We start from the raw sequence: 24,327 nt of genomic DNA on the forward strand, positions 1-24,327 counted from the left end.
GGCCGGCGGGGATCGGAAAGGCCGGCGGGGGTCGGGAAGGCCAGCGGGGTCGGGGAAGGCCGGTGGCCCCTGTGTCCTTGTAGGATGGGGTCGGCTTCTGTGTTCCCCCGGGTAGATGGAGGCCAGCTCTGCGTGGGATTTCGTCCTTACGGTCGCTGACCACCGGGTGGGTAGTGGGGAGGTCCCAGCGCCCTAGTTGTGCTTGGTCACTTGGCAACAGTGGTCTCTCTGATCTGGCGTGCTCAGGACAGGGCTGTGACCTTCTTCCCCCCAAGACTGGAGAGGGTGCTGTGGGCCTACGGGTGGGGGTTGGGGTGTGGGGGGGGGTGTGGACAGTGACCAGTGAAGTGCTTGGGAAGTTCTGTTCCAGGGCCTTGTGTGCTTGCAGTGACATGCAGTGGACCGAATGGGACAGAATGGGCAAGCTGGGAAAGCGGGGCAGGGAGCTCGCCCTGTGGACCTGAGAAGCCCCGTGTCCCCCGTGCTGGCCAGTGGATGGGCCTGAGGGACACAGGCCCAAACTCGAGCGTACAGCCTGACCTGGCCAGCTGTTGCATAACCCACTCCATGTGGCCGGTGACCCTTGTAGAAAGGGCCACACAGGGCCCCTTGGAGGTGCTTCAGGGTCTGTGTACACCTCCCGTCCCCAGGAGAGCACCCAGTGCATTGCGCCTGACCCTTCTGTGGGGCCACCGCGTCCTGTCCTGCTGGTGGGAGCCATGCTGATGACATTACTTATAGCTTATAGCATGGTTTACACCAGGGTCTCAGCTAGTGTCCTGGCACCTTCACACAGTACCCCTGAGCAGTGTCCTTTAGACCCGGTGGGCAGTCCAAGCCAGGAATCCAAGAGCTGAGAGGTGCGTGGATCCCCCAGTCATCCATGACCCATGGGGGCCTGACCACAGGTACCTGGAGCCCCGTGCTTCCTTGCTAAAGAAACAGGAGGTGGTGGTGTTGGCTGAGCTGGGAGACAGCCACAGCCTTGTGGGGTACCTTGAGTCACTGTGCCCTGGGTCCCATCCAGTGGGCAGTTGGGTGGACGCATTGGGTCCTCACCCTGATGAGTAAACGCATTCTTGTCCTGTCACTTCGTTAGTCACCAAGCTCCGGCCAGCCCAGGGCAAAATTGACCTGGTTCTCAGACTGGCCGACGGGGCTTTGGGAGTTCCGCTGGGACCTGCAGTATTTGAACAGCTGAGATGGGGCATCCTTGGGTTTCTGGGCACAGTGTGACTGAGGGGATGCAGTGCTGGCCATGTCACTCCAGAATTGTGATCCACACTCCCCTCAGAGGAGTCCTCCTCCTGACCAGGCTTCAGAACAGATGTTTGCTGGCCTGGGGCCTGTGACACCTGAGGTTCAGTGCTGGCCCCTTCCTCTGGGCCTGCCAAGACCAGAGGCTCCTGAGAAGACCTGGCTAGGAGACTGCCGTGGTGCCGGCCTGGCCTGTCCAGTGTTGGGAAGCTGCCTCCCTCCCTCACATTCTCGAGAGCTGGCCACCATCTGCTGGGGCCTGTGTTCTCAAGCAGTCCCAGCCCTCCTTTGGTGGCCTGGGTGACCAGTGAGAGTGATCTTTGTCCTGTTGTCTGTGGAGTCACCCTGCTTTCTCTTTGATAAGATGGCCTTGGAGGATCCAGGTGCCCTTCGGCCCTGGAGTTAGGTCGTGCTCTGTGTGCACCCCAGTACTGCTAGTTTGTTCCACAGCAGCCCAGCTGGGCCTCTCTCCAAGGAGCCCATGTCCACCACTAGGCATCCTCAGTTGGGCTCCCCCCGCCCCTCACCCTGTTGTTTCCAACTTGGTAATCCTCCAAGCCTGTAAGTCTTAGGACAACCCCCCAGAGTGCCGCTGATGGATTTGAACCACTGGAAGCAGTGGTGTTCTAGTTAGCACAGTTCACTCTTGGCTGCCACCAGAACTCATGGGTCTCTACTTCACACTGCTGGGTCCTGCATGACCTGGAAGGACAGGATCGATCTCCCCTCCCCTCCTACTTGCCCTAAAGCTGCCTAGTTGATGGACTTCTGGCCATGCTGTGGGAGAGGATCTTAGCCTGCAGCTAGGGGTCTCTGTTGGACTGTGGGCGCTGGTGCCGAGGGACACAGACCCCAGGGCTTTGCTGTGCCTGGATGCAGGGTGAGACTTGGGCGAGTCTCTGCTCCTTGTTGTTCCTGCGCTCAGATGTTCTTGACATACGCTCTTTCCCAGAGCATGCATCTTGTGTCCACTTGCACAGCGTCCATCCTCAGGTTAGCCCTGGGCAGCAGTGGTGCTCACCCTGTTGGCTCCGGGGAGGTAGGTTAACAGGGTTTTCTGCCTTCGGGAAGGTGCGAGTCTTGCGTGGCTTAGGGCTGCTGTGTCACTGAGTATCTACCAGCTGGCAGGGCGATAGGCTGCCACGCTCAGAGGAGCCTGGTGCTGTGGCTGGGCCAGCCGCTGCCTGAAAAGGCCTGGCACCTGTCACGGTGCAGCTCGGCGCCCGTCTCCACCCCTGCGGGAACTCCAGAGTGGCTTTCGTCTGCACACAGCATTTCCGATGAAGTCACTGCTCTGGTAATTGGAGAGATTGTCCCGCTGCAGTGAATGAGCAGAGCGCATCACCTCTCTGCAAAGATCCTCTGGGGAATGAAGTGAGACTGACCAGCCGACCACCTGGTGGTGGCTCCAAGGACCCTGTCTCATGATTCTCAAGTGGTCACTGACCCTGTGACCCAGTGCTGGTCAGCAACTTTTCCTGGGCGGCATCTTGTTGAGACCTCGACCGGCCCAGCTCCTAGGAAGTGGACTGATGTGTGTGGCACAGTAGCTCGGCCACCTGGGACAGGCTGGCCAACCTGTTCTGCAGGTCTAGGAAGGAGGGTCCCTGTCTCCACCTGGATTGGTGGGAGGAAAGGCTCCGTCAGGTTGGAAGGGAGAGCTTGGAGACCGAGGGGCCACACGCACATGTAGAACATCTTGAAATAAATGCTTTCCGATCCCCCTCTGGCCTTAAGGGCTCATGCTGGGACTGACCGAGTTGCTTGGAAACCGCTGCTGCCCAGGAATATTGTCGGAGTGAGAAGTTGTTGGCCTCCTCCAGGATCTCGCCCTGGCCACCTTCGGGGAGCCATTTGGGAAACAAAAATGTGGGCATTGACCCCTTTTCCTTGAAAGGAACTCAGACACACTCCACAGACATAGGTGGCGAGGGGAAACGGGATGCCAGGCTAAGTGTGGAAGAGCCAGAGCTGGTGGCCAGGGTCCTGGCATGTGAGGCCTGAGTGGACACTTCTGCTGCTGACGAATGTGAAACCAGGGCGTTAAGTGGGGGCTGACCTTTTTTCTTTCTTCTCCCAGGTACAGACATTGCTGCGGGAGAGGAAGTTGCCATCAAACTTGAATGTGTCAAGACTAAACATCCTCAGCTGCACATCGAGAGCAAGATCTATAAGATGATGCAGGGTGGAGGTAGGGCTGCCCGTGCGTGGGGCACTTCGGTGGATGGGGCCGGACGGGGCTGGGGCTGTCGGCCACCTGGACCAGGCACGGACCTTCACAGGGAGACATTCTGAGTCTCAGGGGACGTGGTCTTATACTCAGTTTAGATCCTGCCATCCTCAGCTTCGTGATAAGCAGAAAAATCTTGGGAAGCAAGGTTTCTGTGAGTTTGGTGATTTTCAGGCATAGGTTAAGATAAGTTTGTGTTTGGTGGCAGGCAGGCACATCTCAGTGCAGGACCCCTGTGTCCGTGGGAGCCCAGCGTGTGTTCAACCTGCTTGGTGTCAGGACTTGCCTGCTGCCCTTCTCACCCCATTACGCCTTTGCTCTGTGAGAAGCTGTCCCCATGGGGGCCTTGGAGGCACAGTGTCAGATGGGGTCACAGTGTGTGGCCCTAGGGGTTAACTTTCAACCACTGAGTTCTCCGCTGTTTGCAGAGAGGGTGTCGTATCTTGACAGTGACTGGAGCATCAGATAACTTGCAAGTTCCCTCTGAAGCCCCTGGGCTTTTCCCAGAGTGGAGGGTGAAGGACAGATGTTCTCCACACTTGACCGAGAGAAGCTTGCTTTCCAAGCCTGCCTGGTGGGAAAGGAAGGCTGCTGGCTGGACCCAGATATCTTCACCTGCAGAAACCCCACTGTGCTGCTGCTGGGGACAGATGTCACAGCAGGTGTGGCACTGATGGCCTGGGTGGCCTCAGAAGAGAGTGGGCTGCCTATCTGTCCAGGGCCAAAAGAATCCTTGCACACACAGACTTGGAGTCCTTCTGGATTTGCCCTGTGGTCCAGGGAGTACTCTGCAGAAGAGCCACCTCTTGGGCCTTAGTTGGCCCAAGTGTTAGGGAGTCTGCTTAGCTTCTGAGGTGGTGACAGGTAGAATGAAAGGAGGTGGTGCTAGATGTGGTGTTCCTGGTGGGAAGAAGCGTGGAGGTGGAGTCAGGCCTGCTGAGTGCTGTGCACTCTGAGAACTTGCAAGCCGAGGATACGAGGGCAGTGCCTTGTGAGACTTGGACTCAGAGCAGGAGAGTGTCCCTCGGGAAGCATGTGACCTCAACACCATCACAATCTATACACTCCGTCCACATGGCTTCCCACCCAGGTGACAGCCGTCACGTCTCCGACGTCTGCCTGAGAGCAGTGCTCTAGAACAGAGGAAGCTGTTCGCTTGGGGTTCTCCTCATCTCCCTTCTCCAGGAAACTTAGCCGCCTTCCCGGGATTTTGTCCCACGTGAACCTGGAGCTGTCAGCCACGTCTGCCTGCTCCCTGACTGGTGCTTGTTCTCGTCCCAGTACTCCTGTAGTGGAAGCCAGGAGGCCTGGCAGAAAGCTGAGTCTCTGCAGAGCAAGCACACGCCAGCTGAGGCTTGGAGCCAGCAGGTGTGGGAATCTAGGGGGCCAAGAAGCCCAGTTCGGAGCAGCTTGCCTTGCGTGAGGGGACTGCACACTGTGAGGGGCCCTCTCTCAGGGGAGTGTGGATATGTGCTGCTGAGCCCCAAACCACATAAGCTGCCCTGGGGGGAACCCCAAGGCCACGTGACTGCTCTCCAGTCTGGAATCTGCTGTGGATGATGCCTGGCTGGACATGCCAGGGGCAGGTGGGCCACGCTCTCCCCTGGCTCATAGTGCCCAGAAAGAACCTTGGTGAGAGGGCTTCGTGGCATTGACATTTTCAAGGAAACAGCAGTGCGGGGAGTGCTCAGCACAGATGTCTGTACGACTTGCATTAACTGCTCAGCAGTGCTGTGTGGTGGGCTCTGGTGAGGAGCAGGGCAGCACGTGCGTGTTCCAGCTCCAGGGAGAAGTGGCAGTGGAGCGAGGAGCTTCACCTCACCACACCTGGTTAGGAAGGTGGGGACTTGGAAAGCAGGAATTGACTCATTGAGGCAACGTGGGGATATTTATCAGGACAGAGCAGACTGCTCGGCAAAACTCATACAGTTTCAGCTTCTTGTTTGAACACGGTGTCTCCAAAAAAGCAGCGGTGGGCCACTTCCTCATCTCCTGAGCCAGAGACTCGTGTGGACGGCACATGCGTGGACGGCGATGGTAGCTCTGAGTGGTCAAAGCAAGGGCAAGGCTCAGCAGAGGTTTCTCATGCCCACCTGTACCTGCCTGCCTTTTCTTCTTCAATCAGGCAGTCCTAACCCTTTCTTGAAATGTTTTATAATGCAAACTCTCACAGGTGAAGTATGAGGAATGTGAGAAGAGATACCCACAATCCCATCTCCACAGTCTGCACTCCATAGGTGTGTCGTCTGTGCCAGCCTTCGCATACTATGCCCCATTGATAAAGGTTTCTCTGTTACCCTATAAGACATTTTTTTTAAAAAAAAAAACAAACTAAACAATGACATTGTCTGGAACATTTGACAGCTTTGCTTCTGATTTCCTGAAAGCTGTTGTGGAGAATTTTAATTTGTTCTAGTGCCAAGGCCCACATCTACACTGAAGCATGTCATGATGACAGTACAGATACTTTCCGGTTCATGGCCCTGCAGGTCCTTTCAACCTGAGCATGTACATGTCCTGCCACTCATTGTTGGGGTGTCCTGCTGGACACTGCCTAGCAGCATTGCAGATACTGGCAGGGTTGTCTATGGGAAGTAGTTTTCCATGAAGTTTCCAGGCTAAGACTAGGAAGGAATGTCTGGCGTTGTACTTCCTGAAGATAATTTACCATGAAAACATTATGGTTAGATGGCTACTGAACATCGTCTGAAGCAAAAGGTGAGCTTCTCTGGTTAAAAGGTCCTCAGAAGTGTGGCTGGGGAAAATGTGCAACTCTGAGTGAATGGAAATCCAAAATCTCTGTAAACTTACAGTGAAATAATTTTTTTTTCTTCTTTTTTAATTACTAATTTCAATGAAAATTTACAGAGACTTTGGATTTCCATTCATTCATTGTTGAACTTTTCTCTCCTCCCAGCACTCCCTTGAGTACACTCCCCTCTTGGAAAAGTAAAAGAAAAGTTCCTTCATTGTTTTACAAACCCTCCCCCAGGTCCACTCCACTATGCAGCCTTCGCTCCGGACTCCTGTCATGACAAAAATACCTAATCACATATCCATTTTAAACCGCTTTCTCCCTCATCTCTTTCAATGCAATATACATTATTGAGCCCATCTTTCTCAGTCTCCCCCCCAACCCCGAGGTCAGTCCTGTTTTACAACAGTGGCACCATGCAGTGTTTGTCCTTTTGTGACTGAGATACTTGACTCAGCATAATGTCCTCCACGGTCACCCATTTTGAATAATATTGCTTGAGTGCCTTGTTTTTCAATGAAGTATAGTATTCCATTGTGTGACTATACCACAGCTTTTCTATCCATTCATTTGTTGATGGGCACTTAGGTTGTTTCCAACTCCTTACGATTGTGAACAAAACCGTGATGAACATAGGTGTGCATATATCTGCTTGGATGTCAGTTATGGTCTCTTTGGGGTATATTCCCAGTAGTGGAATTGCTGGGTCAAATGGTGTCTCTATTGGCAACTTTTTTTTTGCATGGCTCTTTTCAGTTTATTGCATGAAAGTGCTATACTAGTCCAAGTTAAAAGTGGACCCCAAATGGTTACATTATACAAGCTGTGAAGTTTTAAACTTGTGACAGGGACAGAAGGAAAATTTTCTACTCATTGCAAGGAAATCCTCACTTGAGCTTCAGTGAGCCACAAACCCTTAGAACCCATGAGCCTTCAGCGGTCGTCCTCAGCCAGTCCAGTCTCTACAAGGAACTGGCACATGTTCTTGCACTGGTCACGCTGTAGCTGAATTACTGCTCCATATTCTGGATGCTCAAGCACAGGACCATTGCAGGCAAACTTCTTAAACGCCTTCACTAGTTTGTTTTTCTTTTTTTTTTAATTTTTTTTTAAAATAATTGTAATGAACATTTACAGAGATTTTGGATTTCCGTTCATTCATTGCCACTAGTTTCTTTTTATCGTAATCATCAGTGACCCCTTGGACAGTTGTAAGGGTCTTCCTGCCCTTTCTCTGTTGAATTCTTATATGGATATACTCCTCAGTCCCAGCAGAAGCAGGTCAGCACCCTTACTTGCATCAGCAAAGGAGTCGAAAGAGTGGCGGTTCTGGATAGCGGACATACGATACGATTCCTTTTCCTCAGTGGAAACGGCCTGGAGAAGGCGGGCAGGGGGGACGGAACATCCGGAAGCGAGGGGGCTCAAGGGGGAGGCAGCTGAGTCCTCATTGGCGGCTCAGTGATTGGGGTATTTGCAACTTTTTGAGAAAGCGCCACACCGCCTTCCGCAGTGGTTGTACCATTTGACTCTTCCACCAACAGTGAATAAGGGTTCCAGTTTCTACACAACCTCACCAGCATTTGTTGTTTGTTGTTCTGTTAAATTTTGCTATTCTGATTGGAGTGAGATGATATAGTTGTTCTGATTTGCATCTCTCTTAGAGCTAGAGATTTTGAACATTTCTTCATGTGCTTGTTAGCCATCTGAATGTCTTTGGTCAAGTGTCTTTCTCTTTTCTTAAGATACTCACTGTTGGTCATGCCCATAGTGAGTAAATCACGTGGAATAAAAGAACCAGTAGATTGGAGAGGGCTCAAGACGGCAGAGTAAAGTGTAGTAAACGCAGAGCTGGAGTTAGCAGATCTCAAGCTTTGAGTTACAGTACTGAGCGTTCTGTGCACAGAATCTGAACCAAGGAGACTGTAACACATGTATTCTCTGTGCCAATGAGAACTGATCACATGTACCCCTTCGGGGAGGTAACGTGTGCTCAAGGACCAAAGGTACTGAAAGAGTTGAAGCTGCACTGACTGAGGCATTGGTGAAAATCAGGTTCTGGGAATTGCTAGAACACTAGTTGAAATGTTTAAACACTAATGATTAAATTATTTTAAATAGTAAATGATTAAATACTAGAAGTACTAACTGGTCTCCACTGGAAAAGATAAGCTCTTTGACCAACCGACTAGAAAAGGTACAAATATGTGCCCATTCCAAAGAAAGGCGATCCCTCAGGACACAGAGCCCCGCCAGGCACCGCCTTCATTCCCTCACAGGTGGGATTCATAAGGTGATTGGATTGAGAAGTGGTCACAGACATGCGTGGACAGGGAGCCACCATGTGGCCTGATGGACGCAAAAGAGGACATGGTATGAGGGCGGTTAGTATTACAGGGACTTTGCTTGAAGTAGGGAGTCCCAGAAAATTGTTTGCCTGTGTTTTATTGACTATGTAAAACGCATAGACTCTGTAGATTATAACAGGTTAGAGATAATCCTGGAAAGAATTGGCATTCTAGAGTAATCGTATTTATGCAAAACTTTTACATAGACCAAGAAACGGCTTCAAACGTAGAAGAGGGTTTTGCCTGGCTTAAAGTCAGGAAAGTGCATGTCAGGGTCCTTTGTGTACCTGCTGTACCTGCAAGGAGCCCAGGGGCGTGGTCTGTAGGGAGGTGTGTGACTAACTCCCTGAGAAAGTGGTGAGCTTCTCTTTGTTTCTGAAAACCTGCCGGAGGCCAGTGATGAGTCGGTTCTGACTGGACAGTAATAACTGGCCAGCTGATTCTAAATAGCTTGAGAGGCTGCCCTGTATGAGAAGCTCAGTGGCAGCCGCCAGTTCACACCTGGGACGTGCCGAGGACGTCAGCATGTGTCTTGGGGTCTGAGATCCTCAGGTGTTCTCAATTCTTTCCATTAAATTGGGGGAGTGGAGTGTGCTGACTGTTGGATTTATCGTGGAGTCTGTTCTCATGCATTTCGTCGCTCAGGTTTTCCTTTGATCAACTGCTCCCCCTCCACCCATGTCATCTTTGCCGGTTCCTTGCCCTGCTCCCTCAGCACGTGCCTTTCCTGCATCCCGACTCTGAGGTCTGGGTCGTACCTCGGCTGTCGCTTCTGACTGACTCCTCTCATGTCCACCTGAGAAGCCTCCACACTCCACATGGCCCTGGTCCCTCCTGCCCTTGGAGCCCCTCATGCCCATCTGTGTGGCCCTGGCCATCCATTGGAAGCTGGTCTCCAGTCTTTCCTGGCCCTTCTCCAACCATGCTTATTGACTCTTGTCTGATGCCGTCTGTTCTCGGTGATAATTCCTGAATCTCAGTTTGGGCTCTGTGGAGGTGGACAGTGATGGCCTGGCATGGTTTCCAAAGCAGCTGACTGGCTTGCGTTCTTGTGCAGTGGGCATCCCCACCATTCGCTGGTGTGGGGCGGAAGGAGACTACAACGTTATGGTGATGGAGTTACTGGGCCCCAGCCTGGAAGATCTCTTCAACTTCTGCTCAAGGAAGTTTAGTCTCAAAACTGTCCTGCTCCTCGCTGACCAAATGGTAAGTGTCCACTTTGCTGAAAGAACTGAGCGAACGGTTGTCCCTAACGCTGCCCAGTTACTTTGATGGGGTGGTGTGCAGTTGACAAGGGAGAAGAAAATGGAAGGGAACTTCTGCCTCAAGCTGCACATTTGCTGTGATTGTGAAGACTCACCCTCAGGCCTCTGTCATCCTGGGCCCAGGCTGTGAGGTCCCCACTGCCTAGTCCCCACTTCCCTAGTGGACATGTATCCTTTCTCAGGGTGGGGAGACTAACTCATGTGTCCCCACTACAGCCCGTCTGGGGACTGCCCTTCCTCAGATGGTCTGCTCCTGGCTGTGGGGTGCAAGCCCACTGCCTTGTCCCGTTGTGTCCTTCTGTTTTGTGGTCACGCTTGGTCTCCAGCCTCTGGACTCTTGACCTGTTTACAGATCAGTCGTATCGAGTACATTCACTCAAAGAACTTCATTCACCGAGATGTGAAGCCGGATAACTTCCTCATGGGCCTGGGCAAGAAGGGCAACCTCGTCTACATCATTGACTTTGGGCTGGCCAAGAAGTACCGGGATGCCAGGACCCACCAGCACATTCCCTACCGCGAGAACAAGAACCTCACCGGCACTGCACGCTACGCCTCCATCAACACCCACCTGGGCATTGGTGAGCTGGGGGCACATTTGTCCCAGCCAAGACCGTGGGACCCTGCACAGCAGAGTGCAGATGGGGGCTGGTGGGGGAGGCGGAGGCTAACAGGACGCCGGGTAGCAGGTAGCAGATAACAGGCAGGTGGAAGCCAGGAGTTCAGGACATGAGCCCATAGGATGACAGTATAGCCGAGAGCAGACAGATGGGGCGTGGTTGCTGGTGGTGGTGTGCAGGGTCTTGGTGGGGAAGGTGAATGGGCCTCACATTTCTTTCGGGATGGCAGGGCAGCTTCTTCCCACCTGAGTGCCCTTCCGTGCAGTATCCTGAGAGTGCGAGGGGCTGCTTCTGCAGAGCCGGCCATCTTTCTGTGTGTTATGCTGTGTCATGGTCACATAGGCGTCTCCGGCTGCTTTCCTAATGGTTCCTTTTTCTCTTCAGAACAATCTCGCCGAGACGACCTGGAGTCCCTGGGCTACGTGTTGATGTACTTCAACCTGGGCTCCCTGCCCTGGCAGGGGCTGAAGGCAGCCACCAAGAGACAGAAGTATGAGAGAATTAGCGAGAAGAAAATGTCTACCCCTATCGAGGTGCTGTGTAAAGGATATCCATGTAAGTCCTGCCCACCTACCCCACCTCAGAGGTGACCAGGTGGCTCTGTCCAGCGCCTTCTGTTGGAGCAGCCCTGCTGTGTCCAACTTCTGCAGTTGGCAGAGTGTGGAGGTCCTTCTGAGTTGGCATCTGCTGTGGGCTGCTGCGTGTGTGGGAAGAACCCCTCTTGCCACTCAGACCTGCTTCATGCTCCACCTCTACCAAGTGAGAATGAAGCCAGCAGGGGCTCCAAGTGGCCTTTACCTGCCACCCCATCCTGGGAATGCCCTTACCCAGGCGCACCACTCGAGCCAACCCTGCTGCCTCCCTCCTGTGCTGTAGGGGCTGCCATAGCCTCGGTTATACGGACCAGGCCTCTGCTCTGAAGTGGGTTCTAGACACCTCCCTGAGCCTAGCTTTTGAACTGGAGACTGGGGCTTGCAGCCATCTCCTGTTCTAAGGCTCTGCAGCTGTGGAGGCTGCTGGTGGTGTTCCTGCCCCACCCGGGGCTTCAGCTGGCTGCTGGCCCCTTCTTTTGCAGCTGAATTTGCCACGTACCTGAATTTCTGCCGTTCCTTACGTTTCGACGATAAGCCCGACTACTCCTACCTGAGACAGCTCTTCCGGAATCTCTTCCATCGCCAGGGCTTCTCCTATGACTATGTGTTCGACTGGAACATGCTCAAGTTTGTAAGTGTCCATGGGGACGCCTGCCCTGAGTGTGTGGCCAGTGCCGCTCAAGGGCCAGCTGCCTCTGCTGACACCAGCTTCTGGGCTTGGGATTTAGTTAACTGTCTATGTGGTGCTGAGGACTCATGAGCGGGCACTGCTGCAGTGTGGGCCGTGAGCTCCCCTGGACCCACCACAGAACCTGGGTCCCAGGGACCGAATGTGCCCTCTGTGCTGGTCTTAGCTCTGAGGCTAAGACCTCGTGTCTCATGAATTTGGAAGCATGGTGATTCTGAGAGTGGCTTGGGTCCCAGGCTGTCCCCTGGGGTGTGCCAGGAGCACTGCCCTGACTGAAGCGCTTCGTCCTCTGCCCTGTGGTCATCTCTGTCTGAGCTGCTCCTCACCTTTCGCATGTGCAGCACAGGGTATGGACACTTTACACCCGTCCTCCGTGTCTCCCGTTGTTTTCTCACAAGTAGGTGTCCTGTTGCTGGCCTGCTTTGTGAGCTTAATGAGTGGTCAGCCAGAACTGACCCCCATGTGGGCCTTCCACTTCCTTTAATCACTCTGAAACAGAAGTTGGTGTCTCTCTCGGGAGAGGAGGTCTTGACTAGGGCACCGAACACGCTGTGCAGAGACTGTAAGCTAGGAACCCCTGTTAGATACCCCGCTTGGCTAGGCCTGTTGACCCCCCATGTGTCTACTGGGAGGGCAGGCCAGCAGGCCGGTCCTCGAGTGGCAGTGTTTAGTGCTCCTGGTGGCAGTCTGTGCTCTCCAGGGCTGCAGCCTCGTGTCCCTGAGTGTCGCTGTAGCTGGCTCTCCCTGCAAGGGACCAAAGCCCTGATAGCGCCAGCTCATTGCAACAGCCTCTGGAGGACGCTTGGCGTGGGTACTGAGCATGAGAGGCGGGACTGTGTGCCGTGGGAGTGTGGGCACAGAGCGGGGCAGGCGGAGGGCCCTCTCACGCGATCACGTCTGTCCGTGTGGCAGCAGGTACCCTGCGTGTCTGCCTTTGTCCATCATTGGGTCATGTCTGCAGGGTGGCGTGGGCCTTCATGCTCACTGCCCCACAGTCCCTGTCTCTCGGGGGCTGGCACAGCTTAGAGCAGTTACTGGCCTCAGGCTATTTCCTGTCCCTCCCAGGGTTGGGGTTTGTTCACCAGGGGTAGGAGCTGAACTTGGTCTGCTGGGGACTCGTGCTAGCCATGTCCCGGGGCTGTGAGACAGGACGAGAACTGCTGGCCTGGTTCAGGGCCCTGCAGACTGCCTCCTGTGGTAGGCTCAGGGCCTCTCGTGTTTGCTTGAGCTGCCCCCCGTCACTCCGTGCTGTTGTCACCTCTCCTCGTAGGGTGCCAGCCGGGCCGCCGATGACACTGAGCGAGAACGCCGGGACCGGGAGGAGCGGCTGAGACACTCTCGGAACCCAGCCACCCGGGGCCTCCCCTCCACGGCCTCAGGCCGCCTGAGGGGCACACAGGAGGTGGCCCCCCCAACTCCCCTCACCCCTACCTCACACACTGGTGAGCGGCCTATTAGGCAGGGGGCCTGGATTATGTCCCGTGCTGCCTTTCAGTGGCCATTTATGGAGCAGGGTGGGCCTCGGAGCTCTGTGCTCCTGGGGGCACTGCTGGGACCCTCCGTCCTGGATCGCACTGGGGTGCTTTCTGGAAGCTGAGTCTCTCAGGGCCTCTCCCACAGTGCCTGCACTGCCTCTAGCCCTGTTCCCATCCTGGTCCGTGGTGGGCACCCCAGTTGAGTCCCTGCATGCTCCCCAGCCTCACCTGCCTGCTCTTCTCCCTCAGCAAACACCTCCCCGCGGCCTGTCTCTGGCATGGAACGTGAGCGCAAGGTGAGCATGCGGCTGCACCGCGGCGCCCCGGTCAATGTCTCCTCGTCTGATCTCACCGGCCGGCAAGACACCTCGCGCATGTCCACCTCACAGGTGCGTCTCAGAGGGCAGGGCAGGGCCGTCCCCGAGCAAGGGCTGCTTCCCTCCCCCTTCCTCCCAGGGCTGTGCTTCGCTTGACTGGCTGGGTCACTCCCCAGCTCTGATCCTTGGGGCACCCTCTCACACCCCAGGACCTTGTGCTGCACCCTCCTTACACGGGTCCTGGCGGGCCTGGGTCCTTAGTATGGGCCTGTCCTGACGGTTAACCACAGGGTTGGGCTTGCGTGGGTGCTCGGTGGACTGACTCGCTTGCCCGCTCGCTGCGGTGGACTGACTCGTTGGCTCACTGGCTCTTCAGACTGCTCGCCTCTGCTCACGGTCCCACTTGCTGGTCCATCCTGTCCCTGCACTGGCTGCGGGGCACTGAGTGACCACGTGGGACACTCCTTGCCTTGCTCTGACTTAGAGCTTGCATGCCGGGCCTGCCTGGTCACTGCAGTTCTGGGTGCCAGTGTCCTCCCCTCCCCCTTCAGAGCCCCTGGCACTCAGAACGACGCTGCAGCCAGAAACCTACTCCCCTTGAGCTGGGGTGCACTTGAGTCAAGGGGACAGTTGCTGGGTGGGGTGTGGGGCTCTCAGGGCTTGACTTCCATGCCCAAGGTTCGCCTTCCTCACACCTGGGACCATAGAGCCCACTACCCACACCCAGTGGGCGCCACGGGAACCCTGGCCCCAGAGCCAGCATGGAGCCCAGGCTGGTGATCTCATGGCTCTTGAAGGAAATGATGCGTCCAGAAGCTGACAGTGTGGCTCTAACAGAGGGACCAGAGGAGCTGTGTGCCTGGCCACCTGGGGTGACCTGGCTGTCCAGAATCTCCATCATGGGCACATTGAGGGGAGGCAGGAGTCGGTCAGGCATCTCTGCGTCCTGGTCCCCTTTTTTGCATACCAAGGGAGAACACGAGGCTTTCGTATTAGGATGACTTCCTGAAAGAGACTTGGGACATTTTTGCTGCAAAGAAAGCATCATCACTTGCTGATGGTCCCCTGGCCTGTGTGGTCTTCACACCCAGAATCAAGCCACAGGATTCCTCTTAGAGCTTGTGTTCTGTCCTCCTCTGGGCCTGCTTTCCTTTGGAAGAGCATCAGTACAGACTACCCAGGCCCAGCTGCTCCTGGCTGTGCTGCATCAGCCCGAGGGGAGCAGGCAGCTGTGTTCCCCAACATTGTGGGGTCCAGCTGTGCATGCATCTCAGAGGGAGCAGGTGGCATCCCTGGGCTGTTTGGCTGACCTGGCTTGTGTTGTCCATTTGCAACCCAGAAAGCTGAGGGTTGGAGTCGATGTGGGGGATGAGCATTGGGGGCTGGGATCAGCTGGGGGCAGGGGAGGCCATGGACACCTTTGGTCCCCGCCCTGTAGCTCTCGGCCCCGCCCCCACCCATGGGGCTTCGTACCCTTGCTGCTTTTCCCGCCCCGCACCAGCGTCACCGGGTCTCCATGTGTCCAGACAGCTCGAGTTGGAGAGAAGGGCAGAGGCTCAGTGCTGTCCCTCCTCCTGTGGCAGTATGTCCTGGACTCCATGTGGGCCTTGCCCGTTGGCCTCAAAGACGTTGACTCAGACCCTGCCTGAGTGGGGATTGGGCCTCACCAGCCGGGGCATCTCCAGGCAAGGTGGTAGGGCCTGCTGCTGGCCGAGCTGCCCCAGGCAGGTCTCTGGAGCAAGACCAGGCTGTCATCAGCAGGGGATCTGGTGACAAAAGTCAGCGGACTCTACATCCCTTTATCTGCCATTTTCACAGATAGAGCCCGAGTGCTTCTGGGTGGGTGGGGCAGCAGCCGGGGTCCCCTTTGCCAGCAGTGTGGTCTGGGATGCCTTGGGAAGCAGGCCGCCTCATGGTCAGGGCCAAGACCAGGCCCCCGCGACCTCGAGCCGCCTTCCGACCACTGTCTTTTCCCACCTCAGAATAGCATTCCTTTTGAACACCACGGCAAGTAGGCGCCCGTCTCCACGGAAGGCAGCACTCGGTGAGTGACCGGTGCCGTGGTCTGGTGGACAGTGAGGCTTGCCTGCAGGGCTGCAGGCAGGATGGGCTTGCATGCCAGCTGCTGAGGCCTCGTTCTGCCTCTGCCAGTCTACCGCTGGGGGTCCCTGTGTAGTGGCCAGCGCAGCTGATGCTGTGGCAGGGGCCCCCATTTGCTGTGGCCGCTGGCTGGGGCCTTGCGCTCGCTCTTCCAGGTTCCGCCCTCCTGTCTGGCACACTTGCGCTCTGCAGCTCTTCTCTGTACTGGCCAGCCCTTTGCTCTGTGGTGCATGGCACCTCACTGCCGCCGCCTCCACACACCACGCTCTGGCTCTCGCCGAGGCTCCGCTTCTGTGGTGCAGTTGGGGGTCTGGGTGGAGCCGCCTTGTTGCTTCTCGGGGCGTCGCAGGGCCACTCCAGCCTGTTCCCCAGGCTGCAGTCACCTCCCAGGGACCGGGCCACTGCAGCTCCCATCCGCATGCCACCTCTGCTCCCGCCCTCTGTTTTCTGAGCAGGGTTTAGGCCACAGGGCAGGTGTTTGGAGCGTGCTGGAGGTGGCCACCCAGCCCAGCCTCATGCTGACGCTGTCTGTCCTTTGGCTCTGACAGATCCCCGGTCGGGTGGCACCCAGTGGTCTTCAGTCGGCCGTGCACCGGTGAGCCGCTCCGAGCGAGGGCGGACATGCATGGCTGATCCACTCTGTACCAATGGCTTCCTAGTGATGCGCCCGACCTAGAGCAGGAATGTTAACACCGGAGCTCGCCAGGCCTCACCCAGCGACGTGCACAGGACACACGGACTAGACGGACAGACACCACGTGCTGCCAGCCAGGCCAGGCCAGGCCGGCCACAGGTGCCCGCCGCCCCGGGAGGATGAGACCTTCACTGCGGCTGGCTCCCTGGCTACTGTAACTACCGACCTTTCTCTGGGTTAAGACCGTTTTGTATGATTTTGCTAAAAATTACTGGCTTAAATCTGTGTAAAGAGATTTGTCTTTTTATTGTTTTTTTTGTTTTGTTTTTTTTCCCTCGTCTGTATTTGTGGTCTTACAAAGATGTTGACGTTAAAAGCACCCTGAAATGCACTCCCTGATTGGCCTTTGTTTCTGGTGGCAAGGCAGAACACTCGGACCTGGCAGTGTGTGTCCGTCCGTCTGTCCTGTCTGTGGGCCGCCTTGTCACTTTGTCCCAGTCGTGTGTGGATATGAGCTGTGCTCAGGTGTCTCGGGGCTGAGGCTCTGAGCAGTGCTGTAGGGCGCAGGGTCCTTCCAGGACAAGGACACAGGCCACATGTTTTCTGCCTTCCTGGAGGGGCCTGTGCCTCGGGAGCTGGTGGGGCTGTGGACAGGACTTGTCGCCTAAAATGCCTTCGAGTCTGAATTTGAGGAGTTTGTGGCCAGATTGTCCGTGCAGGTGGCGTTTAATCTGTGCTGATACCCGTGTACAGGGCCTTAGGGGTGCCTCGCTGAGGCACACAGGGCCGCTGACCAGCCCTCATCACGGTGCGCTGTACACCATGCAGAAGACAGGGCTGTGAGGACAGGCGGGCGGCACTCTCCAGTACCCACATTGCCCCTCCTTGGAAGCCAGGGACCCACAAGTGCCACCTTCCCTCTGCCCCGCTGTCTTCTGACCTGGGGCTGCTTGATTATGAATGGGCAGAGTGACCTGGTTGCCCTCGAAGCATCTGGGGTGGGAACAGGGTGTGCAGCGTGAACGCCTTCCTCAGACCCCACCTGGAGGGAAGGACCCGCCCTCACGGGACATATAGTGGAGACGTCTTGTCGGCCGTGTGCAAGCCTTGGCCGGCGCGTTTGTACCCCGTATTTGTGTACTTTAACAACTGTGTAAATAATAAATTCATACGGCTTCTACATTTCTCCAGCCCCTTTCCTGGTCTTCATTTCCCCATCTGGGTTCTGCCCTCCACAGCTCATCTGGGTCGTTTTGTCTTACCTTGGGCATGGCAGGGAGGTGTGCAGGGCTCAGCCACCCCATCCCCCCACCCCCAGAGACTGGGCCTGGCCTCCTCACTGCTGGACTGCTGTTGGGCCTGCCTGGTTCTCTGGAAGGATCTCTTGTCCCAAACAGCTGTCCCAGAACACCCCCTCCTGGTGCAGTTGTGTGGGAGGGTCCCTGCCTCATCTCCACCCCCATCCTTCTGGTGCACGGTTCTGTGGGAAGGGAACTCCCACTCCCACCTTCAGGCCCTCTCGCAGTTCTGTGGGAGGACCCCCCACACCCAGCAGGCCTCCTATTGGGGTTTGTGATTGGCTGCCTTAAACCCTCCTCTCCTCACTCAGATCTGTCTCTTCTTTTAACGGCCATGCTGACAGACCCAAGGTTCCATAATGGCCATGCTGACAGGAACCCCAGGGCCCCGGCTCGAGGTGGAGGGCAGGGCATCACTGCTCCAGTTCTGAGTGACATTGTGGCCCCACTCGCCCACCATCCTTTACTTAGACGTGCAGCAGTGACTTTCGAGCCAGAGGTCTGTGCCCTGAGTGACCCTGCCCAGCTGTGTGCTGCCTCCCCGACTGTTTGCTGGGATCATGGGTTTTTCTTGGCTGGTGTTTGGAACTAGGTTACTAGGCCGCCTCCTTGCTCTAAGTCTGGAAACTCCACAGAAACCAGTTTGGCATCATAGGTCTCCAAAGGAGTGGTGGTGGCTGAGCAGGAAGTGCCTGTGGTGAGACTCGAACCCTGGTCTCCAGAGGGCACAGACTACCACTACACCCCTCTGCCTCAGAGTCCTCAGCTGCTGTCCTGACCTTTCTTGTCAGGAAGGGGCACAGGCCCTCAGTTTCAGGGTCAACCCTTTGCCCACTGGTGCGAGGTTCCTGCAGGAGCCCTTGGAAGCCTCCACTCTCAGGTTCCCATGCAGATGGGCTGTGCTGTGATGGCCCTCTGCTTACCCAAGTCCAGCTACACGTATGCTGGGCACAGCTGGACAGTTTGGAGAGGGCACCCTGAGTAGCTCCTGCTGCCCTGGGCCTCCTGCAGCCTTGGCCTTAGTCCCTGGGACCTCTCGACTCCACCTGTGGGAGGGTGTGGTTCAGGTTCTGGACCGGGGGCTATTCCAGGATATGCCAGGCTTGCTGTCAGCCCATAAAGCTGATAGTTCTACTGAATGGGGCCCATTGTTGTCTCAGGGTCTGTACCCGCTCAGGGTGCCTGAGTAAGCAAGGGGTCCCACCTATGGCAAGCCTGTGAGTTCTGGGCCCAGGATCCTGAGGTTCACACGCCTTCTTGCAGGACGTGTACCCCATGCCACAGGGCATCAGGGGATAGCAAGAAACTTGCTGCAGCCCCTGGGCAGCCTACCTGTAGGTCTGTCCTGGCCTAAGCATCACAGGAGAACCCCCAGGAAGTTCCTCATTCTCATTTTGAGGACCAGGGTTCTAGAAGCTTTGATGTCATTCAACATGCTTTGATTTTGTATGAGAGCAGGAATAGAGGGAGGTGGTAGTGTGGGGCCTGAAAGAGCACCCAACCAGGGTTGCCCGTGATGGGAGACGGGGAACCACACTGGGGAAGCAGGTGGAGCATAGCAACCAGCATCTAGCCTCCCCAGGGCCCTGCTCAGCCCGGATGCAGCCGGCATGCGTCTGGGCTCAGGAGGAAGGTGGGGTCTGAGCAGTCACCCCTGCTGAGGGGCACCCCTTTGCTTGGCCAATATTCCTACCACCCACGACCTCACCTGATTGTTTAGCCATGGCCTGGGGCCTGAAGGCATGCTGCCCTCCCGATGGGCAGTGCCGGCCAGGCGGCGGCTGACCCTGCAAAGTGGGCTCCTACCCTTTGTCAGACATTGGCCTCTGAGGACCTGTGTCCCTGTCTGCCATCCCTTGCAGTCAGTGAGGTCAGCAGGACTTTCCTGAGGTAGAGCCCCACCCCCATAGCAGAGGGCACCAGTAGAAATGTGAGGACCAGTGTGGAAGAGGGGGCTGGAGTGCAAACAGAGGCTACAGGTGTAGGTCAGGAGTGATCCAGGGTCAGGAGCGACCCAGGGTGCAAGGGTCCTGGCAGAGTGGGCCAAGGGACAGAGACCAAGTTGTCCTTATTGTTGTCCCCCCAACCCCGGCCTTGCCAGCTGGGTGTGAGGGGTGAGACCAAGACCTCTCAAGCCTTACCAGCTGGCCAAGAGGGGTGAAAGCAAGGACTCTCATCGCGCCTCGCCAGCTGGTCGTGAGGGGATGAGGTGTCTTGGAGCCTGAGCAGACTGGGCCATGAGCTCTTGCTTGTCTTTCTTTGCAGAAAAGCAGGGCGATGGCCTCCCTCCGTCTGCACACTGCCCGCCAGGGCACCCGCTGCCGCCCCCAGCGCCCACGACGCACCACCTACTGAGGGGCTTCAGCAGCCTCCAGACAGGCTCCCCGCCATGCAGGCCACCGCTGGCCACAAGGGCAGGTGGGTGTGGGCATGCCCAGGGTGAGGCTGGCTGTGAGCGAGGGCGGGCAGGGCTGGGCAGGCAGAGGCCAGGCGGGAGCAAGAGGAGCAGTTTTTACATTCGTGGACTTAACACACCAGATGCGCGCGCACACCACGAACAAACGCAAGCGTGTGCCCTGGCTCGGTTCTCAGTCCGCGGGCCTTTCCTCCCAGGCCCCTGCCCAGCCGACAGGACACTGCAGACACGCGGCTCCTGCGGCACAAGGCGGGCCCTCAGGCTCTGGCCTCCACTCATGCCAGGCTCAGGGCCCGAGAGGCCTCTCATTCTAGGAATACTCCAGGTCCACCAGAGGGGAAGCCGTGAGCAGGGTGGTGTCAAGTGGGCAGGAGAGGCAGGCTGTCCCTGCCCCTGATAAAAGTCCTGTTTGCTTTGCAGCCTGGGTCCTGGGGCCTTCAGTGGGGTGCAGGGGGGCTGCCGGCCGGGCTGGGCTAGGCATGACCCTGTAATCGAGCTTGACTCCACCGCAGATCCATTGAGGACTGAACCCCGCCACCTTCCCTTGCCCGACAGTGTGCGTGCCGCCTGCCCGCCCGCGGTGGCACCCAGCGTCCTGTGCAAATAAACGAGAGCTCCTCCGTCTCCGGCCTCCTCCCTGCGCCACCGGCACTCAGACGCTCGTTTCGGGGTTGTGGACGGCCTCCCCATTCTTCTCAGGCTCCCCCTTCAGGAAGACTTCCACCTCCCGGGCATCCACTGGTCCATCTGGCCCGTCCACAGGGGCCGGGCCCTGCTCCTCCCTGGCCAGCTCATGGGCCGTTTCCTTGGGGGGCCGTCCCAGGCAGAAGTAGTTCCCAAGCAGCAGCACGAGGGCGGAGCAGAACACCTCAGTGCCGGCCAGGATGAACACATACTTGTAGACGTGGGTGGCATCCAGCAGCTTGCCTGCAAGGAGACTCGAGTGACCCAGGTATCGGGCAAGCAGCCACACAGATAAGGGATCTCCTGCCCAACCCAGCCCAGGGCTCTCAGGGCGCAGACTGGGAGAAACTTCACCTCCCACCTCTATCCTCTCCCCAGGGGTCAAGACTGAAGTGGCTCTGTGGTTTAGGGTGACCAGAGAAACCTAGCCTCACAGCCCCGGCCTCAGGCCACGTGGCTCAATGTCAAATGGAGCCCCTAGACAGGGCACCCCTCTCCCAGACCATGGCACCATCGTGGTCTGAACCTTCACCCCAGCCATTTCCAGGCTTGTCCTCACGATCTTTGTGCCCACACCTCCCCTAAGACACCGGGCAAGGGCTGGGCCAAGTTGGGGCCAGGCCTCCCCTTGGTTGATGGGCACAGGACTGCCCGCCAGCACTCACCCCCCGAGGGTGGCCCAATGAGTACAGCCACGGCTTCCAGTAGCAGCACCAGGCCGATGGCGCTGGAGAACTTCTGGGTGCCCACGATGGCCATCAGTACCTCGAACTGTAGGGCACCCACCATGCCGTAGGAGATGCCAAAGAAGACGCAGAAGACCACCAGGCCGCCGTAGTCACTGGCTGTGGAGCCCGCCAGGTCTGCAATGCCGTTGAAGAACATGGCGAAGCTGAAGAGGTAGACGGAGTAGGGGCGTACACGCCGCAGCCCCGTGATCAGGCCGGCCGTGGGCCGCGCGAAGATGTCGATGAAACCCAGCACGGTCAGCAGGAAGGCGGCCTTGGTGTCCGGCGTGCCCAGGTCCTTAGCATAGCTGACCACGAACACGGGCGGCACAAAGAGTCCCAGCACCATGATGGACGCGGCCAGTGCGTAGATGACGAAGCCGCGGTCCCGGAAGACACTGAGGTCCAGCAGCCGCCGCGCTGGCCGCCGGGGTCCGGGCTCGGCACCCGGTGTCCGGGGCGGCTCCAGCGGCCGCATGAGCGCGGCGCACACACAGCAGTTGAGCAGCAGTCCCCCCAGGATGAGGAACCCCCCGCGCCAGCCATAGTGGTCCTGCAGCAGCTGGCCCAGCGGGGACAGGGCACACAGGAACACCGGGCTGCCCGCAGCGGCCAGCCCGTTGGCGATTGGGCGGCGCTTGTTGAAGTACCGGTTCAGCATAATGAGTGACGGCTGGAAATTGAGTGCCAGACCCAGGCCTAGAGGGGTGGGGCAAGGGTGAGGGGTCACTGGCCACCCCAGGGGAGGACTAGACCTGAGACCACTCAACCCCGAGAGGCCCAGATATGGCTACTCCTTTGTGAGGACACAGCCCTGTCCACTTACGTCAATAGTGGTTCGCAGAGCCCTGGCCACCCAGTACCCGGGACTGTTACCACATGTCGGGCCACCCACTTACCAGTGATGACCCCCGTGGTGAGGTAAACCTGGATGATACTGGTACAGAAGGACGCGGCCACCATGCCCAGGGATGCAAAGAGGCCGCCCACAAGCATGACAGGCCGGCAGCCGAAGCGGTTCACACACACACTGCACAGGGGTCCTGGGGGCAGAAGCAGGCTGGGGTCACAGCATGCCAACCATGCCCATGTCTACAGGCTCTGGCCAAGGCTGCTCTTGGCTAGCTCATCCACCCAGAGGCCAGCGCACAGCCCTGGGCATGCAGGACGCCGATGTGGCCATTCCCTCACCTGGAAAGAGTCTTTAGAGTGATTAGGACCACCCCCACCTGAGCACAGCACCTCGTTCTCCAGCTCCCCATTCCACAGGCAGCTTGGAGCCTAGGCTATGTTCCACTGGGGACTGTCCTCAGAGGCCCACGAGCCGTGCCAGGCCCGTGCCTGTGACCATTACCCACTTGGGGCCCCTGCCAGGCCTCACCCGTGCCATATAGCATGGCAAGCAAGATGGAAGAGATCCAAGCCGTATCGCTGTAGCCAATCTGAAACTCCTTCATGAGTTCCTTGAAGAAGACGCTGACCGCTTTGGGAAAGGCGTATGAGAAGCCGGTGATGACAAAACCGCCGAAGAGCACAGCCCAGCCCCAGCCGCCATCCGGGGCCGGGACCCCAGGTGGGCCGTCGTCCACCACTGCACCCCCCATGGCCACAGGGCTGGGTCTTCGCCACCTGGGACAGGAGCAGAGTCAACAGGTGATCAGTGTCGGCCTGAGCTGTAGCCAGAGGAGCAGGGAGGGGACAAAGGACATGTACCCACAAACACATGGCCAGGAGTGCTCAGCCCACCACTTCAGGCCCTTCGGTCTGTGCAGGGTCAGGTCTGCACCGGGGTCCCCTGCCCTGTCCCTGGGGCCCACCTGCCCACAGGCCTGAGTCCCCACCTGCAGTGCGTCCCTCTGCAGCTCAGGGGACTGGCTGAGTGCTGCGACTCAGAGCCCGCCTTGGCCTGTGCCGGTCCCGGGCATGGAACAGCAGGCTGCCCCCGCCTCACATGCCCAGTGGCATTCTAAAGGGCAGTGGCTTTTTTGGGCTCAGTGGGAGTCGGGTTACAGGGCCCAAGCACAGGTACCCCAATGGAGATGATGGCCTGGCTGGCTTCTGCAGACTCTTGGTGGCCCTATTTCGGGAAGTGGCAGGTCACTGTGGTACTAAGCTTTTGGCAGCAGCTATGCTGCCCAGCAGGCAGGGCCATCTTGGGCACAAGGACCTGGGCCAGGATGTTGGAGTGGGTCACTACCTCAGTCTCACACCTGCTCTCCCACCAGTCCCCGTCCAACACGTGGACAGCAGGTGGAGAGAGGGGTGGCGGCCAGGCCCCAGTGGTCAGTACCTCCAGGAGACAGCTTCCTGGACCCTGCCCACCAGGACACAGATTGGGTCTCCCAGAGGGATTAGTGGGTCTGAAGCTAAGTGGGATGAGTGTACCACCAACCAGCTGTACCCCAAGGGATTGAACCCCACAGCTGACCACGTGAGCAGGCAGTTGGGGTACCTTGTCCCCACACTGATCCACAGTCTCCTCACCTGACTTGGGCCGGTTACTGGGGCCTCCCTGAGGCGGGGGTGGCTGGAGGACAGTACCGAGGCCAGTCAATCCAGCCTGTTTGCAGCCTTAAAGCTTGACCTCCCACTTCGGGGTGCCGATGAGAGGCTTTCTGGGGAGAAAAAACTTGGTGGTTGCAATTTCTAGGGTGCAGATACACCCAGCCCCAACCCAGGACTCCACGCCTCTGGAATCAGAGTCCCCAGCAAAAGTGTTTATGGACCCCTAGCCTCACCCCCTGAGGCTCAGTGAGAGCAGACCTCCATTAGGTACCTGGCCAAGTGTGCCTGTCACCCTCTGAGTCTCAGCCTCCCCATCCTGCCCAGGCAGGGCCTGGCCTTCTCCCCTGGTGTCTGAGGCCATGGCTAGAGGCCAGTCATGCCAAGATGAAGTCCAAAGGGTCAGGAGACAGCTGG

General features: G+C 57.4%; 2 protein-coding genes and 1 pseudogene across 4 annotated transcripts in view; 1 reads left to right on the top strand and 2 right to left on the bottom strand.

The window, feature by feature from the left end:
• CSNK1D (casein kinase 1, delta) overlaps positions 1–19,935 on the top strand; it is a 21,056-nt gene extending 1,121 nt beyond the window's left edge. The window contains exons 2-10 of one of the 3 annotated variants that reach the window (XM_006886126.1): positions 3,338–3,448; positions 9,648–9,796; positions 10,208–10,436; positions 10,860–11,030; positions 11,551–11,699; positions 13,027–13,198; positions 13,481–13,620; positions 15,531–15,592; positions 16,197–16,417. In XM_006886126.1, coding sequence (XP_006886188.1) covers positions 3,338–3,448; positions 9,648–9,796; positions 10,208–10,436; positions 10,860–11,030; positions 11,551–11,699; positions 13,027–13,198; positions 13,481–13,620; positions 15,531–15,563 — 1,154 coding nt within the window. In that variant the 3' untranslated portion in view covers positions 15,564–15,592; positions 16,197–16,417. Of the gene's footprint in view, positions 1–3,337; positions 3,449–9,647; positions 9,797–10,207; positions 10,437–10,859; positions 11,031–11,550; positions 11,700–13,026; positions 13,199–13,480; positions 13,621–15,530; positions 15,593–16,196; positions 16,418–19,845 lie in introns of those variants that run through there. The other 2 variants (XM_006886125.1, XM_006886124.1) reach the window with 2 other exon arrangements.
• LOC102846631 lies at positions 4,373–7,586 on the bottom strand (annotated as a pseudogene).
• Positions 19,936–20,648: 713 nt separating the features above from the next.
• Positions 20,649–23,012, bottom strand: SLC16A3 (solute carrier family 16 (monocarboxylate transporter), member 3). Its single transcript, XM_006886127.1, has 4 exons — positions 22,790–23,012; positions 22,308–22,451; positions 21,346–22,107; positions 20,649–20,923 (listed from the first exon to the last, which is right to left on the bottom strand). The coding sequence occupies exons 1-4, from the start codon at positions 23,010–23,012 to the stop codon at positions 20,649–20,651; spliced, it is 1,404 nt and encodes a 467-aa protein (XP_006886189.1).
• Positions 23,013–24,327: the final 1,315 nt, after the last annotated feature.

The sequence above is a fragment of the Elephantulus edwardii genome, unplaced genomic scaffold (assembly GCF_000299155.1).
Source record: "Elephantulus edwardii isolate Elephantulus edwardi_28Jun2011 unplaced genomic scaffold, EleEdw1.0 scaffold00048, whole genome shotgun sequence".
In the NCBI taxonomy this organism is placed as follows: Eukaryota; Metazoa; Chordata; class Mammalia; order Macroscelidea; family Macroscelididae; genus Elephantulus; species Elephantulus edwardii.

Coding starts and splice junctions, on each gene's coding strand:
- SLC16A3 (XM_006886127.1), bottom strand. CDS start 23,012: ATGGGGGGTGCAGTGGTGGACGACGGCCCACCTGGGGTCCCGGCCCCG. Junction 22,452..22,789: donor TGCCATGCTATATGGCACGG/GTGAGGCCTGGC, acceptor TTCTGCCCCCAG/GACCCCTGTGCAGTGTGTGT. Junction 22,108..22,307: donor CACCACGGGGGTCATCACTG/GTAAGTGGGTGG, acceptor CCACCCCTCTAG/GCCTGGGTCTGGCACTCAAT.